Consider the following 24,951-nt stretch of genomic DNA (forward strand, 5'->3'; position numbering starts at 1 on the left):
AAAGAGCAGAGATGCAAGGGAAGAAGCCTCCGATCCCTATGACATCAAATGCGGAGCTACAGATTTGGAGTTTTCTCTGCTGGGGTTTTGAACTTGCTTCCATTCCGCATTTTGCATTTCAATATGGCCACCAGCCTACAGGGGCGGGGATGGAGGCAGGGAGTGGAATGTGATAGTTTGAATGGGATTGGCCCAATAGGCCTATATGTTTGAATATTTGACTCCCATTGGTGGATCAATGAAGGAAGAGGAGATGACATCACCCCGCAGGTGGACTTTGAGGTTTCCAAAGATCCACACCATTCCCAGTGTTCCCTCACTGCCTCCCACTGTGAATTAATAAGTGAGTTCTCAGCTCCCTGCCTTCGTTGTGGAGGTGAACCCTCTAAAGCCATAAGCCTAACGAAGACTTCCGTCTATAAGTTTGATAAGTTGCTCACAGTGTTCTATCACAGCAACAGAAATGTAATTAAAGACAGATGATTATTGACATTTTCTGTATCTTGTTTATGAACTCTGAACATATATTTTATAAGTGTGCCTTCAATATTTTTAAAAGCTGGTTTCAAAATGTTACTCTGTAAACTATATGTTTGCTTAGCTAGACTTAAAATGTAGGTGTTTATAAAAGGTGATGTATTTCTGAGCTATTTCTTCACGTGAGAGTTAAAAATTGTGAAAACAAAAGTACTGCTACAACAGTGGGTGAGATCAATGGATTCCAGACTACAGTGAAATGATACCACAAGAGTAGGGGATAGAAAAAACAGGAGGAACAGGAGCCTTAGTAATAGTGGGGTCCCCCAGGGGTGATCCACACAAGAAATGGCTGTGAGTAGCAGCCTGCTAGGATCCCCAGGGAGGAGCACAGCTCTCTGCCAACCCTGCGGTGACCTTGGGTCCTGCTCTCATGCCATGCATACCTCTCATTCCATGAGGCACAAATATGCCTTTCATATCAGAAAGAAGTCTATTCCCTATATGCCCCGGCTCCATGGTCATCCACAGACTAGGGAACAGACAGCTGGACAGGAGCTATTTATGTTCCCAAAGACCTTATTTCTTCCCAGATCAGTTAATCCCCCCCCCCATTGGACCCACTAGAAGTTGTATTTGAAGATGAAATTTAATCATCTGTTTGTATATGATATGTTGTTCTCAAACAACATATACATTTTGTTTGAGAAATAAAATGTGGGTATAAGCAGTTACTGCAAGCTGCTGGAATGGGGGTGTCGTGAGGGCTATAGTTGTTTTATACAACCTGGTTTATGTTAGAACTGTTGGCTATTTCCTTTGCAGATCAAGTTCAAACTCATGTGGACCAGCACCCTGTTTTGGCTTCTCTTCCGTGTCTTTGCTATAGAGTGTTTTAGCATGTCTGTACTTTAACAATTTACTTTATTAAAATTAATTGACTTGCCTTTCATACTTCCCTCTCAGGGGCTCCAGAGTGTCTCTGACACAAATTCCTCTCTTCTAGCTGCCCTCTCTACTCTTCCCAGTCTGCTGGGAAGGTGGTTATGTTTTGCTCGTCCTGACTCCCGCCGTCTCTCTCCTTTCCTGAGTAGGTCAGTTGCTAAGTAGACAAATTGCTGGTCGGAGTCCTGTTTGCTCTACAGTTTCCTCCCAAGGAAAAGCAATAAATAAAACAGAGCAAGTGGGAGCTGTGTCAACATAGCAAAACACCTGCAGAACAACTTCGGGGCTGACAAAGACTTATGCAACCCTTCGGTGGTTGTCCGGGGTCCAACAGCAAGCTTTCCCCAGCAGTAACTCTCTCCCTGCCAGGGAGTCATGACCTTTGACCCTGGCAGAAAAGTTTAGCATAATACTGTACTATTGCTTTGTGAAACAACAGGATAAAATATATGATTGGAGTTGGTCACAGACAGAGGCTATATGTCAGTTAACACAAACTAAAAAAACAATAAAAATGACGGTGACCAAAACAACCCAAAGTGTAATAGGGTTTACTGTTTGCAGGCCAAGTTTGCAAACATTGTATCAGGCCTCCTTACCACTGGTTTTATTTGTAAAACAAAACTCAGAGTGGCTGCTGTTCTCTTCATAGTACCCAGAAGGGGCTCTGGGAAATGGGGGAGAGTTATTCAGGGTCATGAAATCATATTCCTCCGCGATAGCTCTGCATTTCAGGCACTAACCATCTAACTCTATTGTTAACCGAGTCCCACTGGCGAGTTTTGTCCTAGCAATCACTCAGCTTCAATACAATGATGTTTAAAGCACCAGAGTAGCTTCCCTTTGCAAATTTATAGTTTCCCCACTGTGCAAAGAAATACACATAGAAGAACTGTAGCAGGGAAGGAAGGAGACTCACCATAAGGAGAGTTGGAATTATAACTCAGAATGTCAGGTGTATTTGACCAGTATTAATGAGAAATATTCTGTATCAGGCATTGTGCTAGGTGCTTATAGAATCCATGGGCCTACACCAGGCTGGGAGTGTAGCTTGGAAATAGAGTATTTGCCTAGTAGGCAGGAAGCCCTGAGTTCAGTTCTCACACCACACATACACACACACACACACACATACACACACACACATACACACAGACTCCCTTCCCCCTCCCCCCTCCTTCTCCTCCTTTCTCCCCCTTTCCCTTCCCCCTCAGAATAACCCAAGAATAATAATCTATGAAAATGTAGTATGAAGCCAGTAGAAAGGAATGATCTCTCTACAGAGTACTGAAGAATTTCAGGAATCTTACAGACATCTTTACTAGAACGCCAGAAGATGAGGTCTACAGGAATATGAACATAGAGCCGGGCGGTGGTGGCACATGCCTTTAATCCCAGCACCTGGGAGACAGAGGCAGGCAGAATTCTGAGTTCCAGGCCAGCCTGGTCTACAGAGTGAGTTCTAGGACAGCCAGGGCTACACAGAGAAACCCTGCCTTGAAAGAACAAACAAAATCCCAGCATGATGGAGGAGGTAGGAAGGGCTTGAGTTCAAGGACAGCCTGGACCACCCTGCAAGACCCTGCCTCAAAAACAAACAAATAAACACACATACCCCCAACGTAATGAAAGGACAAAGAGAAAGCAGATATAAAGTGCGGTGTCTCTGTCCCTGGCCGTTGCTTCTATTCTGGGTTCCTCAGCCTTTTAGCCATGAACTAAGGCATGGATTCAGTCGCGAGTCAGGAGAGCAACAAGCTATGAGGGTTCGAGGCCTCGGTGTTATGTATTGAACCAACACGCACAGTTCATCATTTTCCTATACCAAGAAATAATTTGACCAGATACAGGCAAATATTTGAGTCACAAATCACTTTGAGTTATAAAACGCATAAGAATAAACTTAATGAAGACAGGAGGCAGGTGAGAGGGCTCAGTGTGCAAAAGCACTTGTGGTTAAGACTGAGTTTGATCTCGTGGAACTCACGTGGTGAAAGGAGAGAACCAAACCCTGGAACTTCTCCTCTGATATCCATGTGTGTGTTATAGCACACACACACAGACACACACACACCAAATAAATAAAGTGTAAGAGAAAGAAAGAGGGGGTGTTGGATATATAAACCTGCAACACCAGTGTTCAAAAGGCTTGAAGCAAGAGCTCATAGCCAGCCTGAGCTACACAGCATAAAAACAAAAAACGGATTACAGAAGAATGGCATTAAATACTGTAAAACTGTCTCAGCGTTTAAAAAGCATGTCATTCTTGTAGAAGGCATGGGTTCAATTCCTAGCACCCACATGGCAACTCACAGTTATCTATAACTCCAGACCCAAGGGATCTGACGCCCTCTTCTGACCTCTGCAGGCACCAGACACACAAGTCGCACACAGACATACATGCAATCAAAATCCTCATACAGCAGTAAATAAGTTTGAAAGATAAAACATTTAAAAAATTGTAAAACTTCACCTCAAGTGACAACCTAAGACAAATATCGGGAAAGAACATCTGTATTCATGGGTAGGAAGGCATAAAATACCACATCATACCCTAAAAGCACATTCTTTCTTGGTCCATGCAATACCATTTCAATTTAAAATTGGTGTTTTTTTTTTTTTTAAATAAGTATTCCAAGAAGAAGAGGTGAGAATCAAATTAGAAAAATACTACTGAAAGTGGAAGCTTGCTTCAGCAGTGAAGGGTACATTTTAAAACAAAACAAACATATGTAAATATTCACTTTTACTTCTGGTCCTGTTTAAACATCCAGACTCAACCTTGAAAATTAGCTGTTGGGTCTAGAACTTCAGATTAAACATATCCGATCCATTCTCTCGCACTCACACTGTTTTCAAATCCGAGAGACCACACGTCAGATGGATTCCACCTGCTCACACTCTTCTTCCATCCACACCCCTGAAGCCTAAAGGAAGGTCTGAAGCAGAGCCATGACTGTCCTCTGCTCTGGTCTCTGTGACTCTCTCTGCACTGTGGCTCCAGGCCTGGATTCTCCCTCCTCCTCCTCCTCTTCCTCGTCCTCCTCGTCCTCCTCCTCCCTCCTATGCTTCTACGTGACTAATCTCCATGCATAGACTTTGGCCATGCCATTCCTTCAATCACATGCTCCAGAACATTTAGTGACACCTAACTGTCTACTAAATATAGTCTAAACTCTTTAGTTTGGAATCTGTAAAAGGTCCTGTGCTTTCTACCCCCCAACCCCCTTCTGTTCTCAGTTTTACCTCTCGAGAACTCCCTTCTTGGCAGTTAAAAGAACTTTAGTGTCCTTAGCAAAAGCCATTTTAGTGGGAAACATAGAGAGAGGGGAGAAAAAAAACAACAGAGGGTGAAGCATATGTATGCATTAGGAACCTGGCATGAAGCCGGGCAGTGGTGTCTCACGCCTGTAATCCCAGCACCCTGGGAGGCAGAGGCAGGCGGATTTCTGAGTTTGAGGCCAGCCTGGTCTACAGAGTGAGTTCCAGGACAGTCAGGGCTATACAGAGAAACCCTGTCTCGAGAAAAACAAAAACAAACAAACAAACAAACAAAAGGAGCCTGGCATGAAGCCAGGCTTGGTGATGAGCATGCTGGTGACAAGAAAGTAGAGGCAGGAGGGTCGCTAGTTTGAGATGAGCTTTCAGTGAGACCCATTTTCAAAAAAGGCAAGGGTTACAGCATATAGATCAGTAGGAGAAAGGCTAAAACATAAAAGGCTATGGCTTCCATTTCTAGCAAAACAAAAACAGAGAAGTACTCTGATGTGAAAGGAGGGGAGGGGGCAGGGATTGAATACTACTCTAGAATAATCTGTTGAAAGAGGTGCAGCTTTGTTTTGCTTTGGACTAGAATATTTAGAAGACACTTGTTTCATGTATTTGTTAGCCATTGCTCTGTAACAAACTACCCCGAAACGTAGTGATCTAACATTCAGTGACCATTTATACTAGGTGTTTATTTAATTCCCACATCTACAGGGCTGCTGGAGGCTTTGGCTGATCTGAACCGTGCTTAGCAGAGCTTGGCTGGGCTACAGTTAGTGGGCAGATGGGAAGGCAGCAGGTTGGCTGCTCCAGGACAGTTTCAGCCAATTCAGTCGATCTCATTTCGTGGAGTCTCTCATCTGACATTAGGCAAGCCTGGGCTTGTTCACACGGTGGTTGCAAGCTTTTAAGGAGAAGCCTAGAAACAATAAACCAGTTGTAAACATCCCAAGGTGAGGATGGAGAACTGAACTCAGGTTCTACAAGGACAGTACATGATTTTGACCTATGAGCCATCTCTCCAGTACCCACACTGGGGCTTCTTAAAGCGTAAACTCAGAGTTGGCCCACTGTCATATCTTGTGATAGAACAAGCAACAAGCAGCCTAAATGCCATGGATGAAAACATTTGAAACCACCTCCCAACACGGAAAACTTCAAGGTTGCACTGGAAAGAATAGACATAGAAGGAAGAGTGAGGACTTGAGGCCATTTTTGTAGCTGGTAGTCACCGGTCTCTGCGTCTTGTACAACAGCAAACCAAATGGGCAAGGGGCTGAACCAGCAGTCAGTTTTGATTGACAGATAGTTGAGCCAATCTGGTTGTTCATGGTACGTGATCAGCAAGGATCTCCATTGTCACTAATTCCACTAATTTTAATGGACACCTCAAGAGCTTTGTTGCTGATGAGTCATTAAGAAAAACAAGATGACAACATTAAGAAAAATTTTTACTCTTGGAGGACCAACTCAATGTTTTACCATATCGACATCACAATTTTGCAAAGTTTGTTTAAACAATGGATAGGAGCTTCTTGTTCTTTCGACTTTGTAGATTCTGGAACTCACCCTGTATGGAATAGGTCCCTGTGTCCTCAAGATGCACCAGTGATCCCTTCTGGAAAGACTGCCAAACCACATTTGTAAAATTTTATCCATTCATTTCTTCAAGCTAAATTACCTAGCACCAAATCATTCTCACAGGCTCTGTTCTTTAGAGGCTGCCTACTTTAGCCATTTTTTTTTAAGTCTTCTTTATGCAGCACCTGTAACAATATGTGTCTGTCATAAACTACTATTTGTTTTAAAGACTAGTCCTGTCCATTGCAAAATGTCAGCACTATTGGATGACAACTTTAAGAGGTTTATAGACAAGAATAAGTCTGTCTTTTCATTCAGTATTCAATTTGTGCTCACCAGGACTTACTGTGGTAAAGAGAGTCTGAGAAGCCTAAAGGATTCCATCCCATGCCAGCTGAGAGTCATTCCCTACCTGAAACAACTTACAAACAGAAGCACCGATGCCAAGAACTCAGATGGCAGAAATTCCCTCCCAAATGAGTAGAACATAAAATAATTGCATTTTCAGCTCATTTGATATATAACTGTGCTTGTGCCCTAAAGCGGCGCTATTACCTGACATGTCATACTAAATATGAAATGAAATTAACAGATGCACAACTGGATCCACATGCTAGCACTTGCAAATATAAATTAAAAAAACAAACAAAAGACATTATAGCCTGAATGCTGTGGACTGTCAGAGCCCCAGAGATGAAGGCACTCCTCTGCTTCTCTTCTGTTATCACGTTCCCCTTCGCGAATTTACTCTTAGTCTCTTTTTTTTGTCCTCAAAGAAGCCTTAAACTCCTTTAAAATTAGTACCACTTAAATCCTTAAAGCATAGCTATGTAAGCATGTTGAAGGTACCCTGAGGTCAGTTTTCTATGCAGCAGCAGCCAGTATTATATTTCTTTTTGTTTTCTTTACTGTTTCTCTCTCTCTCTGACAATTTCTTTTCTTTTCTTTTCTTTTCTTTCTTTTTTTTTTTTTTCCCGGATTTGGGTTTTTTTTTTTTTTTTTTTTTCCGAGACAGGGTTTCTCTGTATAGCCCCGGCTGTCCTCACTCTTGTAGACCAGGCTCAGGCTGCCCTCGAACTCAGAAATTCACCTGCCTCTGCCTCCCAGAGTACTGGGATTACAGGCATGCGCGCCACCACCGCTCAGCTGACAATTTCTTAAGAGATACAGAGAAGAGCACAATGTGGCGGTGACACAGGCCTGAAATCTTGACACTCGGGAGGCTGAGGCAGGAAGGCCACAAGTTCAAGGCTTGCCTGGCAAGGTCTTGATGCAAAAATAAAGAGGGCTGGTGGGAGAGAGACAGAGACAGACAGAGACAGAGAACTGGAGCAGAACCCCCATATTGGACACATCAAGAAATGTTACCCCAAATATCCTAAAACCTTAACTTTCTTTCAATGACGAGTTAAAACTTGATTTTTATTGCATATAATGTTAAAATGATTCAAATAACATAATATAGGCTCAATCTCAACCCCATCACCTGGCATCTGGTCCAATTCTACAGTTAGTTTATACTTTCCTGACAATAAATGTCTATCCATGAGAACATACAAATCACAGCTCAGAAACATATAGTCAATGTTTATTGTGTAAGTCCATGGCTTGTGACCCAATCCATAAATATCTACCCAGTTCATTTTAACAACCACATAATATTTTTTTTTTTTACCAATTCTTCTGTATACTCATTTAAACCAAGTGTCCTTTCTTTTTTGGGATAGCTTTGCATATTTAATAAAACTGTGTTTAGAATTCTGCATCCTATTTGTTGTAAAATGTATAATTTGCTGTCTTTTGTTCTTTGCCCCCCCCCCCCCAGACAGGGTTTCTGTGTGTAGCCCTGGCTGTCCTGGAACTCACTCTGTAGACCAGGCTGGCCTCGAACTCAGAAATCTGCCTGCCTCTGCCTCCCAAGTTCTGGGATTAAAGGTGTGCACCACCACCGTCCGGCTTGGTGTCGTCTTTTTAAAGATAGCTCAAAGGCAGTGGTTCTCAACTTTTGTAATGCTATTAATACCCTTAATAAAATTATTTCTGTTGCTACTTCATAACTCTAATTTTACTACCGTTATGAACCATAATGCAAACATCTGATCAGCAGATGGTCTTAGGTGACCCCTGTGAAAGGGTCTTTCTCCCCTCCCCCCCCCAAGGGGTCACAATCTACTCATTGAGAACCTCTGCTCTAAGGTGACTCTCCTGAGCCCCATGGCTTCATTATCCTTGCCTGGTCACTGATAAAAAACCGTCTCCATTCTTACAATGTAAGGGCATAGATTAATATACACACACACACACACTTTGGGGTGGCAAGAGAAACACAAATAAATAAATAACTTACATAATTTGTACATGCTCAAAATATTAACCCACTGTAAACGTTAAAAGACCCTTAGATATGAATAGAGCCTGTTCATATCTTTGGTTTTGAATAGATAATTGAAACTTTCTTTTCACTCTTTGAAATGATAAAAAGAGCTTGACATGGTAGAGAATGTGTGCCTTGCTTGTGTTCAGAAAGTCAGGGAATCTGAATTAACCTCTGAAGGCTTTGTCAATTGCAGAATTATGGGCAGTTTCAGACTGGAATGTTTACTAAAGATTTCTCAGCAGTGAGGATTACCTTCCTTATCCCTGGACAGAAAGGAATTGCACAGCTCCATAAGATATGACACTAACTACATTCAGGATAAAAAGCAAGATAACTGGGCATCAAAATTATCTTCTGTATTAGTTTTAGTTTTGAGAAACTATGAAACAGATGCATTCTACATAACAACTCAAACTTAATATTGTTTAAAGTATTTTGCACGGATTAGCTCATTGAATCTTCAACAAAAGGCGAGGTGGCACATGCCAGTAATTCCAGCACTTGGTGGTTTAGGGAGGAGAATCAGAACTTCAAGGTTGTCCTCCGTTAGCTGCATGGGGAATGTGGGGCCTGCTCTACCCAAGATTCTATCTCAAAACATTTTTTTTCCAAAACATGTCTATTTCCAATACTGGAGAAATTAAGGAAAGACAGGTTGCCTAAGTTTGCAAAATCAGACATGGTTATAGCAACATTTGAACCACGTGAGAAGAACCTGATCTAACCACTGTTCTAATTTGATTCATATTGAAAGACAGTACAGTACCTTTTCCCTTCTGCTACTTCTAAGTAAAATATAAAGCTGAAGACATCATATTATAATATATAAAATACAGTGATAAAATACACATTTCATAAACAATGAATGTATCTACGTATATATGAGCTTGCAAAGGTCCAGCACCTTCAACCATGAGGAAATACAAAAGAAAGCCACATGGAGACATCCCAGAGGACACTCTGAAGCCCCCACTAGGAAACAGAGTTTCCCAGTGCTTTTAGCAGAGGGGAGGATACAAAGCCAGTGTGAGCAGATCAGTAGCCTTCCCATACACACTGACAGACATCTGAGAAAGGAATCAGGGAAACATTCCTATTCAGAAGCCTTTTTCAGAAGAAGAGAAAGACCTGCTATGAGAGCACCCCAAGGGAGACACTGGAAACTGGAAGACCCTGTGCTCCTGGATTGGGAGAATGAATATTGAAAAATAGATAATCTGCCAAAAGCAATCTATGGATTCAGTGGCCATTGGAATCCCAACACCTTTTTGCACAGAGATTGGAAAAGCAACAGCAACAATAAAAAGCCTTTAAGTTCATATGGAAGCAACAAATAGCCCAGACAGCCAAAGCAACTCTGAACAAAAAACAATACTGGGGATAGGAAATGTCTGATTCCTCATTAAACTAGAGCCATAGTAACAAAGCCATGGACAGGCCCAGGAACAGATACAAAGATGACCGAAGGGGAAGCAGGGACCCAGATATAAACCCTCAGAGCTATAATCACTCGATTTCTGACAATGGAAGGCAAAACATACATCAGATAAAATATAGTCCTTTCAACAAACAAGGCAAAGTGAATCAACTTGGGTTTAACAACAATTTTTCTTTTAAAAAAGTTACTTATAATTTTTATTGTGACAAAATGCACATTTGATAAATTCCCCATTTTAAGTCATTTTCAGTGGCCATACAAACCTTGGGACTGTAGTGTGTCACCATCTCCATCTTCATAGCAAACCTGAGATAGTACCTACGAAAGAGCATCCACCCTGCCCACCTACCGTGGCCGGCCATCACTGACTACTTGGGGCGACGGATTTTATCACTAGAACCTCAGGAAGGAGACGGCAGTACCTTTTGTCCTTGTGTAAGCTGCTTATTTTATTTCATATAATACTTCAAGTCATCTGGGTTTGGGTGTGTTACAAGATGTCTTCCTTTTCTTTAATGATGAATAGCATTCCTCTGTCTCTGTCTCTGTCTCTCTGCGTGTATGTACATGAGAATGATTTTTTACGTATTCATTCATCAGTGGACATTTGGAATTTTCCATGTTTGGTTGTTGAGAGCAATGACACTGAGAACATGGGTGCTTACGTATTCTTTTAAGCCTCTGCTTTCAATTCCTTCGGGTACAGATCTTGAAGCAAGATTGCCGGTCACATGATAATCCTAGTTTCACATTTTTGAGAGCCTACCATGCTGTTTTACCTGGCAGCTATATCATTTCACAGTCCCCCTGACCATCCATGGTTTCACAACTTTGCCAATGCTTGCCCTTCCTCCCCTGCCCCCCATTTCTTCCCTTTTCTGCCTCCCCAGTAGCCATCACCGTGGATGTACGTACAGCCCTTGTTTCTATACATTGCAACGCTCAAGAATAATACCTATATAAAAGATGTTGGTAAATAGCCCCAAGGATTAGTAACTGCCCCCATGCTTCTGAGGCTGTTATCATCCAATTGTCTCAAGAGAGCCAGCAAAACTGCAGCCACAGGCGTTAGGAGGAGATGGCCCTGTGCAGGGCTGCCTACTCTATGCTGGCAAATGATATAGAAACATCACAACTAGCCAGTGATGGAGACCACATTACAGAAACATCTCTCCCTGGAACTCACCTCGCTAATGTTGTCTGCTTGTTGGTTTTTTCCAGACAGGGTTTCTCTGTATAGCCCTGGCTGTCCTGGAACTCACTCTGAGGCTGGCCTCGAACTCAGAAATCTGCCTGCCTCTGCCTCCCAGAGTGCTGGGATTACAGGCGTGCGCCACCACCACCCAGCTTGTTCAGTTTTAATATTGCTTCATTTCAAATTACTCACTTCAATTGCCCACCCATAGGAAATAAAGTTCTTCTCCATGAAAATAAGGAACCAAGTGTTAGATTTTTTTTTTTAAGATTTATTTATGTGTAAGTACACTGTAGATGTCTTCAAACACTCAGAAGAGGGCGACAGATCTCGTTGCAGATTGTTGTGAGCTACCACGTGGTTGCTGAGATTTGGACTTGGGACCTTTGGAAGAGCAGTCAATGGTCTTAACCGCTGAGACTTTTCTCCAGCCCCAAGTGTTAGATTTTAATTGGTGATACCATCTGGAAGCAAGACCTACAGAAGTTCAGTCACTGAGGGAGTGCTTTGATGGGGATTTGGGCCCACCAGTCTCCCAGTTATCCTTCCTGTCCTCTATGACTTGCAGAGCCATCGCCACAGACTCCCCAAGGCGCTGCACTGCATAGCCACACAGCAAAACCGAAGATGGGACCGGCCCTGGACTGCAGGGCCTGCAGGGAATTCCAAGTTGGCTCAAGAAATCCCAAGACCAAGTTCTTAGCCCAAAGATTTGTTTGCCCCAGGAACAAAGGACAGGGACTAAAGGACAAAAACAGGAGGGAAAGGATAGGGGAGAAGAGGGAGGGAACAAGGGAGAGACGGAAGAGGTATTTGTCCCCAGGTGGGGGTGGAGACAAAGGACTATTTCTGGATAGAGAGGAGACAGGTGTGGCCCATAGGAAAATGGCTGTTTATAAAGGTTAAAGGGGAAAGCCTGAGTTAGGATGTGGTGTTTGATTTTAATTGGGCAAGTTAATTAGGTGAGCCAAAGGTGGCTTTTGATTGCTGGACTTCAATATTCTTACTCTGTTAGCTGGATCTTGGTAGTCAGCCTGGGGCGGAGGAGGAAGTAGTCACCTAAGGAATAGACCTTGGGGGCTAGCTTTAGGAATGTAATCTAGTGATTTTTTTTTTTTAGCAAGGCAAAGGGAATAGGGCAGAGGGCAAGAGCCTCGTGTGTCATGCTCTGGCTGGCTAGGGTCCCTTCAAAACTCTGAGCCCAAATAAGCCATTTCCCCATTTTAAGTTGCCCACCTGTTATACCAGTTACAATCACAGAAATCCAAGGCCGTGGAGAGAGGACGTCAGGGCTGACACAGGACCCGTGGAGGTAGATGTGGTGCCACCTACACTGGTGAGCAGCACGGGCGGTGGAAACAAGGTCACAGAGTTTGAGGAACAACAGCACACAGTTTATCCTGCAGGTGGACCAGGAGAGCCAGTGTACGTTATTGGAAGGATTTGGGCTTTTTATCTCTACCAAAAAGGGAAGCCATTGGGAGTTTTAGAGCAAAGACGTGTGATGATCTGATGTAGGTTCTCAAAGGCTTTCTCTGGCTCCAGTGCTGAGGGGTAGATTCTGGAAGGTAAGGGCAGAAGACTAATTAAAGGCTGTTGCCCTCATTTTAACCTAGGTGCTAGATGAGTTGATTGACACAGGTTGACAGCTGTGGAAGTGAGGGATTCTGGGTATAATCAGTGTATAGGTCAGAGCTGACTGTGGGATGGGAGGGAAAGAGGGGTTTGGGAGCCTCACAAGTTGTGGATTTGAAGCACCTGCATAGACAGAAAAATTGCCACTCATGTGGGGAAAGCAGACTGGGGTGTTTCATATCGGAGAGCAATGGATATCAAGGAAGAGTCAATTGGCAGCAGATTTTGCAGGCAGTTTCTAATGGGGACTGGGGTACTTGTGTTGCTTTGAATTGCAACTTTGCCCACCTGCTGGGAAATCAGCACTTCTGTTACCAAGTCGTCAAGGTGTGAAGGATTTCTGGTGGGTTTCTGATGGCCTCATCATTTTGGTTTGTGTTATTCCGATTACCTTGTTGTGGAGCACCTTAAGGTCAAAGGTATTTTCTCTTCTGTGAACTATCCTACTGGCCTCTGGGAGCTCTTTCCACATCTCAATATAAGCTCTTCTATGAGTCTCACGTATCTGCGATTCTCACTTTATGCCTATGTATTTAGTCATTAGGATTTAAAATCGTAAATAACTTAAAGGTACTTCTACAGTTCCACGGAGGCAATGAGGACTTTTGCATCAGTAACCTTTCCCCACCTTTCCTATCTCTCCAACTCCCTTGTTTTTCCACTGTCATAGTATATTATTGTGGTGTTATTACCTTTCCCGACAGCGATCTCCTCTCTAGATTTATCTTCATTATTTCATAATTGCACAGTGATAGCCACAGGTATGTTCCTGTTGCCATCAGTCCTCACGTGTGTAAAGGGGTCCCTTAGTAAGCCACACTGTCACGTGTCATTACTTTGGGGAAAGTGATGCATTTCCTGAATTTCATGTTCAAAGTGTCTTTTAAATAGGAACGGCTATATGGCTTTGGGTTTTTTTTTTTTGACTCATTTTCTTTTTTTTCTTCAAAACTCCTTCTATATTAATTAATACGGAGAATTCTGTGGTCAGTCACTGTTCTTGCAGTTAAAGGTCAGCAATTTTTTTTGAAAGAACTAGACAGAAAATATGTTAAACTCTGTAGCTCGTAAGATCTGTTGCATCTACTTACTGCCATGCCGCTGCCCTACTTATTAACGATGCAAATGACGGACCTTTCTTCCGGTAAACTTGCCTTGCAGACGAATGAAGTTCTATTGTTTACCAAGACTGATGGTGTTTCATCTTATTTGTTGCGTGTGTGTGTGTGTGTGTGTGTGTGTGTGTGTGTGTGTGGTGTGTATTTGCCCACATGTACCCATTGGTATTTGAAGGTCAGAGAACAACTTTTGGGAGTAAATTCTTTCCCTCCAGCAAGGCTTCCAGGGGGATGAATTCAAGACATTGCGTCTGCCCTTCACAAGCATTTAATTACAGTTCTCACTATCTGTGAGAGACAAAATATTAGCCACCCACGTCAATGTAAATTATAAAGAACAAATAAATTTCTACTATCTCGGTTATTACATCAGGTTTATACTAGAGAATCATTTGTTGAGATCTAAGTTAATATTTATTTTATTTGAAAATAAAATGAACTGGGTGCCATTTATGCATTAGAGACAAGGTTTTATGTATTAGAGACATTTATGTATTGAGACAAGGTTTCATGTAACATAGACTTGCCTTAAAATTTATGTCAAAGGATGATACTTAACCTGATCCTCCATTCCCGCCTCCACCTTCCAAGTTCTGAGAGTACTGTCATGTGTCACTAAGTTGTATCTAGCACTGGGGATGAAACCCAGGGCACTGGGTATGCCAGACAAGAACTCTCTACCCACTGAATTCAAGCTCTAAACTCTGCCTTTGGTTTTTAAAACATCTTCAACCACTGTGAAGCCAGGACCCCTTTTAAGAGGAGACTTCTGGAGTGCCCCACAACCATTCCTGCCCATGTTTCATGTAGTCATATGGTCACATTTAGGAGAGAAGGCTGGGGGAAAAAAGCCCTAACTCATTGTTCCAATAAAACACTATTACTATGGAAGGAAAGTACAGAAACTGGGGACACTCAGCTCTAAGCCCTTTTTACCTCTGAAATGTTTTTTTTTTGTTTTGTTTTGTTTTTGTTTTTTTTTTTTTTTTTTTTTAGGTTTGTTAGTGCAAATGCTTTGCCTGATAGCTTTATTTCTCCAAATTAGATTTTTATCATTTTTTCCTTACATTTACTCTTCTCCCTCTCCTCACTCCTGTTTTATATCAATCTCCTCTGAGATTGCCACATTCCATCCTGCAGGGAAGTACCTTAAACAGGATGATAAACAACTCAAAATAGCTTCAGGAAGTTCCTGAAACTGACCAGATTCACTAGACCCTCCTCCCTGCTAGAGTAAGTAATAAAAGCTGAGAGTCCCTCTTGGAAGAGTGTAGGAAAAGGTGACATTCACATAAGCCAAACTGCAAAGAAGACTAAGACCAGACTGGCTACCTGGAAGAGGTTTATACCAAGTGAGTCACCAGGAAGGGATACTCACCAACCTGTTGAGCTGCCTGCAGGCTATGCAGTGTGCTCCAGGTTCCCAGATTTTATGAGCTGTCACCCTTTCTAGGGTGGGCCTTGGTGATGCAAGCTGTCCTTGAGTCATTTCTACTGCTGTAAGTAACCTCTCACCCATATCCCCTGTAAGTAACTACAATAAAACTCATTGGTTCACCAAGTCGGACTTTGGCGTTATCTGTTCTTTGGTCCATGATGCTTCCCTATCTGGGGTGAGTATGTGTGTGTGTTGTTTTTTCCCAGGTAAAATTTAGTCAGACAATACCCACCAATCTCTGAGATCGATCACCACCACCTTTCTCTAGGACTTCCCATACAGTGCAGGCTGGTCTTGAACGCACGATCTTTGTGCATGATCCTCTGGTATGATCTTAACCTCTAATCTATTCACTTTACATCCCTTCTTTCCCATTTCATGTGGAAAATAACAACCAGAGCAGCCTTCCCAAGCATCAGAGCTTCTCCTCAACTGCCCCACGTCCTGCTGGCTGCTACTTCCTCTTCTAAGCGCTAACTCAGTTTTCCCTTGTGTGCTAGCACAGCTCTTCCCTCCCAGGATCTTCTCAGTTCGCCTAGTGCCTTTTATGTTATCTTCATTCACTTTTAATATATCATTTTCACCATGGCATAAAACCGTTGTCTATTTTCCCTCAGTTAATCTTCATCTAGGAGTATGAATGACTCCTTAGAAGAATACGGTCCGTTTTTTGAGTTTTCACAGTTTTTGTCTTCTGATGAATTTGCTCTGTCACTGGAGATCCAGCCACTGCAGACTTTCTGTTCCTGCTGTTTGCGGATGCTGACAGTATGCAAGCAGATGACTGCTCTCTTGCATTCCATACACTGCAAGGCTGGCTGGGCTCAGTTTCCTTCGCACACTCCATCAATCTCAATGTCATTTGTTTTGCCACCATCAAAATGGGTTCTGAACCAGCACAAAGACGACATTGGTTACAGTCTTGTACATTTTGGATAGCTTAGGATAATATTTGTCTTAGGCACCATTGCCTTCTCAGAGTGAAAGGCAACAATGACCATTTTGTTTCTTTTAAAGAGATTGATCACAAACCTTTCTGTCCAGACCATTCCTGTTGATGATGATAGATCCTCAGGAAGGATAAAATGTTTTCACCAGTTTAAAAAAAAAAAAAGTAGCCCACGTGGGCCTGGGATACTAAGGAGCCCTCCAGGTTGGCCTTGAACTTTCTTTTGTCTGACTTCTTCTTAGACTGTTTGAGTCTCCCTTAGCACTGGGATTACCGGCCAGCATTTCTGCCTCTTCTCCACTCCCTTTCCACAAGGACTACACATATTACTTTCTTCCACTTGTGCATAAACAGACCTCAGGGTAGATGCATCTCAGGATTTGTGTTGGAGTCAACCATTAAGGAGCTTTTGGAAGTCCAGAGAATGGATTTGTAACGTATGACACGGAGTCAGCTTTGCATAGTTTTAATGCCTGTGTGTGTATGTGTGTGTGTGTGTGTGTGTGTGTGTGTGTGTGTGTATGTTGTGAATCTTTTAGAAGTTAAAATATAAATGAGCCAGGAATGTTAACACGCACCTTTAATATCTGCACTTGGGAAGCAGAGAAAGGTCCCTTGAGTTTGAGGCCAGTCTGGATTACAGAGTAAGTTCCAGGACAGTTAGAGATACATAATATACATAATAGAGAGGCCTTGCCTCAAATACACACACACACACACACATATTCAAATTATATATTGATTTTATTGGAATATGTAACCATCCATATGTATATAATTAGATCTTGTTCAAAGAAAACCAAACCAATTATATATCTATATATACTTGTATATAACTGAAATAATCTTTTAGGGGGAAAAGTTATGTAAAACTCAATCTACCCTTCTTAAACCCACATGTGAATTGCCACATAATTGTCCTATCATGTTGTCCTATCTGAAGGGAGGCATGTTGACTTTTGGATTAGTATAGCATGCAGGCAGTTTTAGGAATATAGGAGCCCAATGTATAGAGCTAAGGAATATGAGCAAACAACTGGAATTTCACTGATGCAAGAAATGGAGCAATCTTGGGTTATCTCTCTGTGTCTGCTCAATGATGATAAAAAGGAAAAGCTAGGACCTTTTAAAAGTATTTTTTTTTTTATTATGACTGGCTTACATTGGATTGGCCTACCACGTGGCAGCCTCCTAGTTAGAATAGAATAACTGGGATGTAGCCCTCTTTTCCAGGATGATAAAGCTATTCATTTCCCCAACTGTAATGTGGATTTCCACCCAGACTGCAGCATTTGTACAGCATGTTCCAGCTCAGATTAGGTGAGTGGGCAGAAACATTTTAAAAAGCTGGTCTCCAATTTTTAAAAATAGAATATTCCTAAATGAAAGTCACGATTCCCAAAGCAAAATGAATGTTGTGTATAAATGTTATCTAGTCTTCTTCTTCTTCTTCTTCTTCTTCTTCTTCTTCTTCTTCTTCTTCTTCTTCTTCTTCTTCTTCTTCTTCTTCTTCTTCTTCTTCTTCCTCTTCCTCCTCCTCCTCCTCCTCCTCCTCCTCCTCCTCCTCCTCCTCCTCCTCCTTCCTTCTCCTCCTCCTCTTCCTCCTCTTCCTCCTCCTCCTCCTCCTCCTCCTTCTTGAGACAGGATTTCTCTGTGTAGCCCTGGCTGTCCTGGCACTCACTCTGTAGACCAGGCTGGCCTCAAACTCAGAAATCCACTTGCCTCTGCCTCCCAAGAGTTGGGATTAAAGGCATGTGCCACCACTGCCCAGCTTTTTTTTTTTTTTTTTTTATTCTTAAAATGAAGAAATAAACTCCTGATGCTGCTGATTCATTGTGCTGCACTACTTTTGAATAACACACATTTGACTGCTGAAAAATCATTTGAATTCAGAAGAAACGGTTGGATATATGATTCTGAATAAAACTGTGAGCTGAGATTTTTCTACCACCCAAACTTATTATTACTCAAATGCAAGTGAGAATAGTTTCCTGGACAGTGTCCTGGGCCCAATGAGTCAGTCATAAGAGGTGAAGTCAGGTAAAGAGCTACAGCCCAGCATATGTGGCGCTCGAGGCACATGTCTGCTATTCTCTTTATGGCTATGCTTTGAGTTTCAATTTCCCAGCTCTATGCACTGAATTTAAGATTTAACCATTTATTGATAATAGTGATACAGACTCAGAGATAGAACACTTGCTTAGTGCGTATGAAGCCATGGGTTCGAACCTTGGAACCCAAAATAATAAAAATCTTAACACTACCTTGATTATTTATTTGTTGATTAATTACGTACTGATTTGTGTGGTCCAAAGATGTGGCAGGTATTATGGGAGTCGGAGTTAAAGCTTCAAAATAAATACTAGTGTTCCCTTATAGAACTGGGGAAAGATAAGTCAAGAGCAAGGAAATTATTCAAAATTAGTAGCACTTTGCTGGTTACTCTATATAAGAAACTAAAAACTGTTATCTTCAAGTTTAGAAATTAATGCTAAAAGCTAGATTATGTTAAAATAGATAGATAAGTAATATAATTACTAACTTCAGAATGCTAAATTAGTAAATAATTTACAATATTCATTTGAAAGGGTTTTGACAAAGGGTCCTAGCATTTCCTTGCCTTGGAGAATCACTGTCTCTGGATTACTATAGTTAAATGCTGTGGGAGCTTTCTGTAGCTATTCGATTTAACATGAAAGTGTTTTTTTTTTTTTTTTCCAAAAAATAATGTTAGGAGGCATCATATCCTTTTTGAAATTATATGAATAAGAAATAAAGCACACAGTGTTTTCCTATTGAAAAAAAAAAGTTGCTCCTCTGATGGCGTTTGGTGTCAAATATCTCAGACACATAATTTTGCAAATGCTTCATACTGAATTACAAATTCCACTTGTGGAATTCTCTGGCAAACACTTGTGCCTCTTCAACTTGCCAGCTTCTATATTCAGAGTAGAAATCAGCCAAAGATTGTCACAGAATGACCTCAGACCGGACCAGGCCTGGCCATTGTGGTTCTATTTCTGGCTGCGACATTTTTCCCTGATAATGGTTTGCCAAACAGTATTATTATGCCATCCTCAAAGCCAGAATTTATATTTTGAGGATATTATAGTTGCCATTTTTAAAAATGTCTTGCTTGCACTGCAAGAATTATAGTTTATGAGTTGGTTTTGTAGTTGTTCATCTAGTGATGTATTTATTTCAAGTTAGATGATAGGAAATCACATATTAGACATGCTCTGGGGAGGAAAAGATCAAGCTTTCAAGTAAACAGAGCTAGAGTTACTGTTGGTTATCACTGATCCAAGAGACTTAGGGTAAACAAGTGTCCAGGTATCAATCATAAAGTTCATGAAGCCCATAGTTCAGTCCAGAGTTCACTCAGTTACCATGACCCCTAAACATTGTTTTACCAACTTTCTCAGGAGGGCTTTTAAGAGTAGCCACCTGATTGAGTGCTTGGCTCATTTTCCTTTCCCTTGCCCTCCCTCTGGTGGAGGTGTTAATGAGTGAAACACCAGGATGGGCAGCTGAGAATCCAAGGGCTTGCATCTTGTACCCCTTACTCTATTAGTCTGTGGGGCAGCGAGTGACTGGCTGTTGGTTGCCACTTTCCAGATGACCTGAGAGTGTCCTTTGGCCTACACAGAAGGAATCTAAGTGGGAGATGAATCACTTATTCAGAGATTACTGTTGCTCATATCTACGGACAGGAATAGACCTAACTTTTCATTGCTATTGTGTTCCTAGTGTCAGTGAGAGAGTGAAGTTCTTTTGAGGAAACAAGACAAAGTCTTGCTTTTAGCTTAATAGTTAATACACGATTTGATACTTTATTTTATTTATTTGTTTATTTATTTATTTATTTACTTATTTTTGGTTTTTTGGATTTGGTTTTTTTGAGACAGGGTTTCTCTGTGTAGCCCTGGCTGTCCTGGAACTCACTCTATAGACCAGGCTGGCCTCGAACTCAGAAATCCGCCTGCCTCTGCCTCCCAGAGCGCTGGGATTACAGGCGTGCGCCGACACCACCACCTGGTGATACTTTAATATCTTAGTAACCAACATTATCGTTTTGTATTTTTAGAGTCCGTATATAGTTGTGATTTCACCTGATGTTCATAGCCCAACAAAATATGAAATGTACTGTTACATTCATAGATTCTAGTGGGCAGGCCAGAAGTGTATTTTCCAAATCCTAGTCATGTAGTCTTCTCTAATCAAGAGTCTGACACACCATAAGACACACATGATGTCACTCATAAAGTTATGAGAAGAATTCCCATGATTTTGGGACACTTTGATCATACCTGTCCTAGGAACAGAATTAAATTCTTACTTATAGACCACAAGTCTATAGGCACATAGTAAGTTAAATGCTAGCTAATATAGTTATTATAATTGAAAAGGATGTTTGAGGTAGCTGTATATAAAAAAAATGGATTCTGGAAACAGACCTTCTGGGATTGACCCCTGCCTCCACATTACAATCTCATTAAGATGTACATAAAACTCTTGAGAGTGTCGGGCAGTGGTGACTCATGCCATTAGTCACAGCACTTGGGAGGCAGAGGCAGGTTGATTTCTGAGTTTGAGGGCAGCCTGGTCTACAGACTGAGTTCCAGGACAGCCAGGGCTACACAGAGAAACCCTGTCTTGAAAAACAAAAAGCAAACAAAAACCTAAAAACAAAAATCCTCTGTGAGTAGTACCCACTAGGAGACAGAGCTAAAGAGATATTGGCTGCCATTGTTCCTGATTAGCTCCAGTACTCACAAACAAGTAAAAATTTACCTCATTACATGGAAAATGAGGAAGATAGATTATAGTATTTTAAAAAGACTTTAAGTGTGTGTGTGTGGTTATGTGCAGGGACTGCAAGTGCTCTCAGAAACTAGAGGTGCTGGGTATTCCTGGAGCTGGAGTGGCTATGAACTGGCTGGTGTGCGCGTCCTAGGAACTGTTTTAACTGCTGAGCCATCTATCTCCCCAGGCCCCAGATAGAAGCTTGGTTCTCACATGGTACTTCCTTTGACTGAAATGTTGCATCTGTAGATTTTGTTACTTACCCATAATTCCATAATGACTTTTATTTCCTTTTACAGACAACTTTTTATTCTCTAGTGCCAAAAGGAAACCTTCTCCCCAAACCAACATTTGTAAGATCAAAACCTTGTAAAGGCAAACCCTGGTAGATACTCTGAGCTGTTAGGCACGCAGTTATGCTGCATGCACACACATTTGCATCTATAAGTGGTGGCTGCCAACTTTTGCCTGTCTCTTACTCTCTAAGCCCACTAGGGATAAACCACATGAATAGCTTGAATGTTATATTTCTGTTCAGTTTTTGTTGCTTTGCCCAATGGCAGGGTATAACTAGACCTATTAAATCACAGAGTAGTAGGCTCTGTTTTCATTTATTATTTATCACCCTTGGCCATTGGTTAATTTGGTTAGGGGCAGTCATACCTCACATATTTCATGGCTATTGAAAAAAAAATGATCTGGTTAATCTCTCTCCTCCAAATGTCAGGATCTGGTGGTAAATTCTGTCTGCTCTCTTTCACTGTAAGGAACTATAAACTAAGGTTCAGGTTCTTCACCAGCTCCTGAGTGCTCTTTTGAAAACCTCCACAAGAAACAGGACCCTAGGCGATGGGTGTGGAAAGGGGGAGGAGTCTTTAGATGGTAATTGTAGCAAAGACGAAAAAGGTAACACGTCCCACAGCGTCTTGGGTTTTGTTCGGTTCTTTCAGGATGGTGTTGACAGTTGATCAGACACAAAAGCTGTCAGTCCCCTGCCGAAGTGAGGATCGAAATGACCCTCAAAAGCATCAGCAGGATAGAGATCTGGAGTGGGGATGTGCAGAGGACGGGGGTGGGGAAACGAGGTGCCAAGCACCACCGCCACAGCTAGAGGCTCCTCTAGGGATCAGAGCTGGCGAGCCACCTCCCGAGATGGGGTGGGGGTGGGAAGGGGCGGCTGAGGGGCGGGGCAGAAGGCTTGAGCCGGTAGCCCCTGATTGGCTCGCATACTCTCGCAGCGTCACCGGATTGGGCGGTTTGCAGCGGGAGATCTTATGAGGCACCACAGGGCGGAGCCAGCCCTTCGGGACTGAGCCCAAGCCCGGGAGTAGGGCGTGGAGCCGCTGCCGCGGGGCTGGCGGCTGAGCCACAGTGACGGGAGCGTGGGGAAAGCACAGCCACCACCGCTCTGTTCCGCTAGCCGCACCTAGTCGCTCAGACGCCCTGCAGGTTAAAAAAAAAAAAACCACCAAAAAAAAAAAAAATCTGAACGACACGTAACCGCCACTACCTGGTCCCTGCTTACCGCAGGAAGCTACCTTGCAGTGCGGCGGGCGGGGACACTCCCTTATCTGGAAGCCCCACATCCCGTAGCTTCTCGCCCCACCCGCTGTAGAAAAGGGGCCGCCGTTCCCCAAGACCTGTCCCGCAGACAGCTGCAGGGCTGTGCCCGCTCCCAGAGCGGCGCTCAGGAAGCGGCCGGAGTCGTGTGCCCCGAGTCAGGGTGCGGGGACGAGAGGGCTAGCGGGTGCCCAGGTTGCGGGGGGTCCCGGGGAGCACCACCCCTGTCTCGGCCGGTCTTCCTTCTCTGTCTTGGCTCCCGGGGCCGGGTGACTGCAGACCGAAAACTCCTCGCCCCCGAGCGTCCCCCGGGAGGGGAGGGGAAGGAGGTGGGGTGGGAGGAGGTGGATCCAGAAGGAAGGCGCGAGCAGTCCGCCCCCGGGAAGCAGCTCGCGCACCCGCCGGCCCGGCCAGTCTCGCGCTCGGCGATCGCGGGCGCGGGAGCGTGGGGCCCCGGCCGGCCCGGCCAGGCGAGGGGAGAGTCCGGCGGCCGCCGCCCCGCCCCGCGCCCTCCCGCGGCGCCCTGAGCCCGGGGCCGGCCGGGGCAGGTCGCGGCGCTGCCTAGGAGCCGACCCCCTAGCCCGCATTCTCCGTTGCGTGGCCGCTCGTCTCACCGCCTGGGGCTGAGGCGCGGGCCCGCGGAGGCCGCACCCGCGTGTGCGCAGCGAGGGAGGCCGGGGCACAAAGGCGAGCGGCGGGCGCCGGGGTCCGGCGGGCCGCGGAGGAGGGGCGGCGCCTCATGAATATTAACCGAGCCGCGGCCTAGCGCGCCCCGCCGCGGGCCGAGCTGCCGAGCGGAGCCCTCGCTTCCCGCACGCGCCCGGGCCGCGCTTCCCGGGAACCCGCGCAGGCGACCCGCCTCAGGAAGGGGCGGAGGAAATAGTGGTAGGTGGGTGGTTTGCTCTTCGCTCTCCCCTCTGCTTCAGGTGGCCACCGGGGAGGGCGAGCCGGGATCCGGGGTGGGGGGCCCGCAGCCGCGAGCTCAGAGTTGCCGGGGCCGCGGCTCTCCCAAAGCATGCCCGGGAGCCGGAGCGGGAGCGGCGCCGCGTCCCACCCGCGGCCGCACGCCTCCCCACCCATCCCCGCCGCGGGCCAAGGAAAACAGCCGCCTCCTCGGGGGCGCGAGCCGGGGCGTAGGGCAGACTGCCACGGCCGGCCGGAGTCACCCGCGGCCCGGGCGGCCGCCGCCGCCGTCGCAGCCGCCGAGCCCACGCCCGCCCCGGTCCGAGCTGGCTTTTTGTTTGTTTGTTGGGGAGTTGGAGGGCGTTTGCGAGTCTAACCCGGTGCGGAGAAAACTTCGCTTAAGAGTAGGTATCCGGGTGCTGCAGAATGCTCCCGCTGCCTCGGCGTTGCCCAGGAAATGCAGCACTTGAAACCGGGATTTTTTTTTTTTTTCATTCTTGAAGCCTTCATAGCAGCCGGGCGTGTTTGACATAGCCACCGGGGCAGTTCTGAGGTCTGGTTCTCTTTCTCTAACCGACGTTCAGGCGTTTTCCTTCTTTTTCTAATTTTTAAAAAATTTATTATAATTGTTGCATGAGAAGATTGTTTTCTTTGCAGGGCTCACCTTCGTAGACTGAGTGATTCTTCGGATTGTGGGAGAGGGGGAACTTGGTCTGGGCTTGTGGCAAGGCTAAAGATCGGCGCCTGGGGAAAGTTCATGTCCTTCATTAACTTCTCCCTGTTCCAGGAAGGATCTCCGAAAGCTGATTTTTCTCTGGCCTCGGAGTAACAGCGCCTGGAAGTGAACCTCTTCTCTCTGTACTTGGCCTCTACCCTACCCGCCAAGGAAACCTGTCGCCCCTGAACTTTAAGACTGGAGAAATGAAGAGAGCTAAGTCTGTTGAAGAGGGTATTTGAAGGGGCTTCCTGAAAATCGTTTTTTGACCAGTCCTTAAGCCCTGCATCGCCTCAGAACCTGCTGTGGAATTGCTTCCGTTTGGTGTGTGGTGGCACCTCTCCAATGTGGACTCTAAAGGATTTGTCCCTTTACAATTTGAAATGAAATGATGGCCACACATTGGACTGGTCTGCCTGAGGGAGATGGCGACAAACTCAAGGCCTGTGGGGCGGCCTCTGCCTGTGAGGTAAGCCAGCTAGCTGGGCGGTGGCTTATGTCTGTGAGCGTCCTAAGAGGACGGGGTCGTCTGCCACTGAGTTGGTCA

The 24,951-nt window shown here is 44.3% G+C and overlaps 1 protein-coding gene across 5 annotated transcripts in view; it reads left to right on the top strand.

Annotated features, from left to right (window-relative positions):
• Nucleotides 1-22,873: 22,873 nt before the first annotated feature.
• Arhgap21 (Rho GTPase activating protein 21) overlaps nucleotides 22,874-24,951 on the top strand; it is a 123,513-nt gene continuing 121,435 nt past the window's right edge. For 2 of the 5 annotated variants that reach the window (XM_052156268.1, XM_052156274.1), the window contains exons 1-2: nucleotides 23,406-23,671; nucleotides 24,477-24,873. In XM_052156268.1, coding sequence (XP_052012228.1) covers nucleotides 24,793-24,873 — 81 coding nt within the window. In that variant the 5' untranslated portion in view covers nucleotides 23,406-23,671; nucleotides 24,477-24,792. Of the gene's footprint in view, nucleotides 22,950-23,405; nucleotides 23,676-23,893; nucleotides 24,094-24,476; nucleotides 24,874-24,951 lie in introns of those variants that run through there. The other 3 variants (XM_052156272.1, XM_052156271.1, XM_052156273.1) reach the window with 3 other exon arrangements.

Source organism: Apodemus sylvaticus, chromosome 14, assembly GCF_947179515.1.
Source record: "Apodemus sylvaticus chromosome 14, mApoSyl1.1, whole genome shotgun sequence".
In the NCBI taxonomy this organism is placed as follows: Eukaryota; Metazoa; Chordata; class Mammalia; order Rodentia; family Muridae; genus Apodemus; species Apodemus sylvaticus.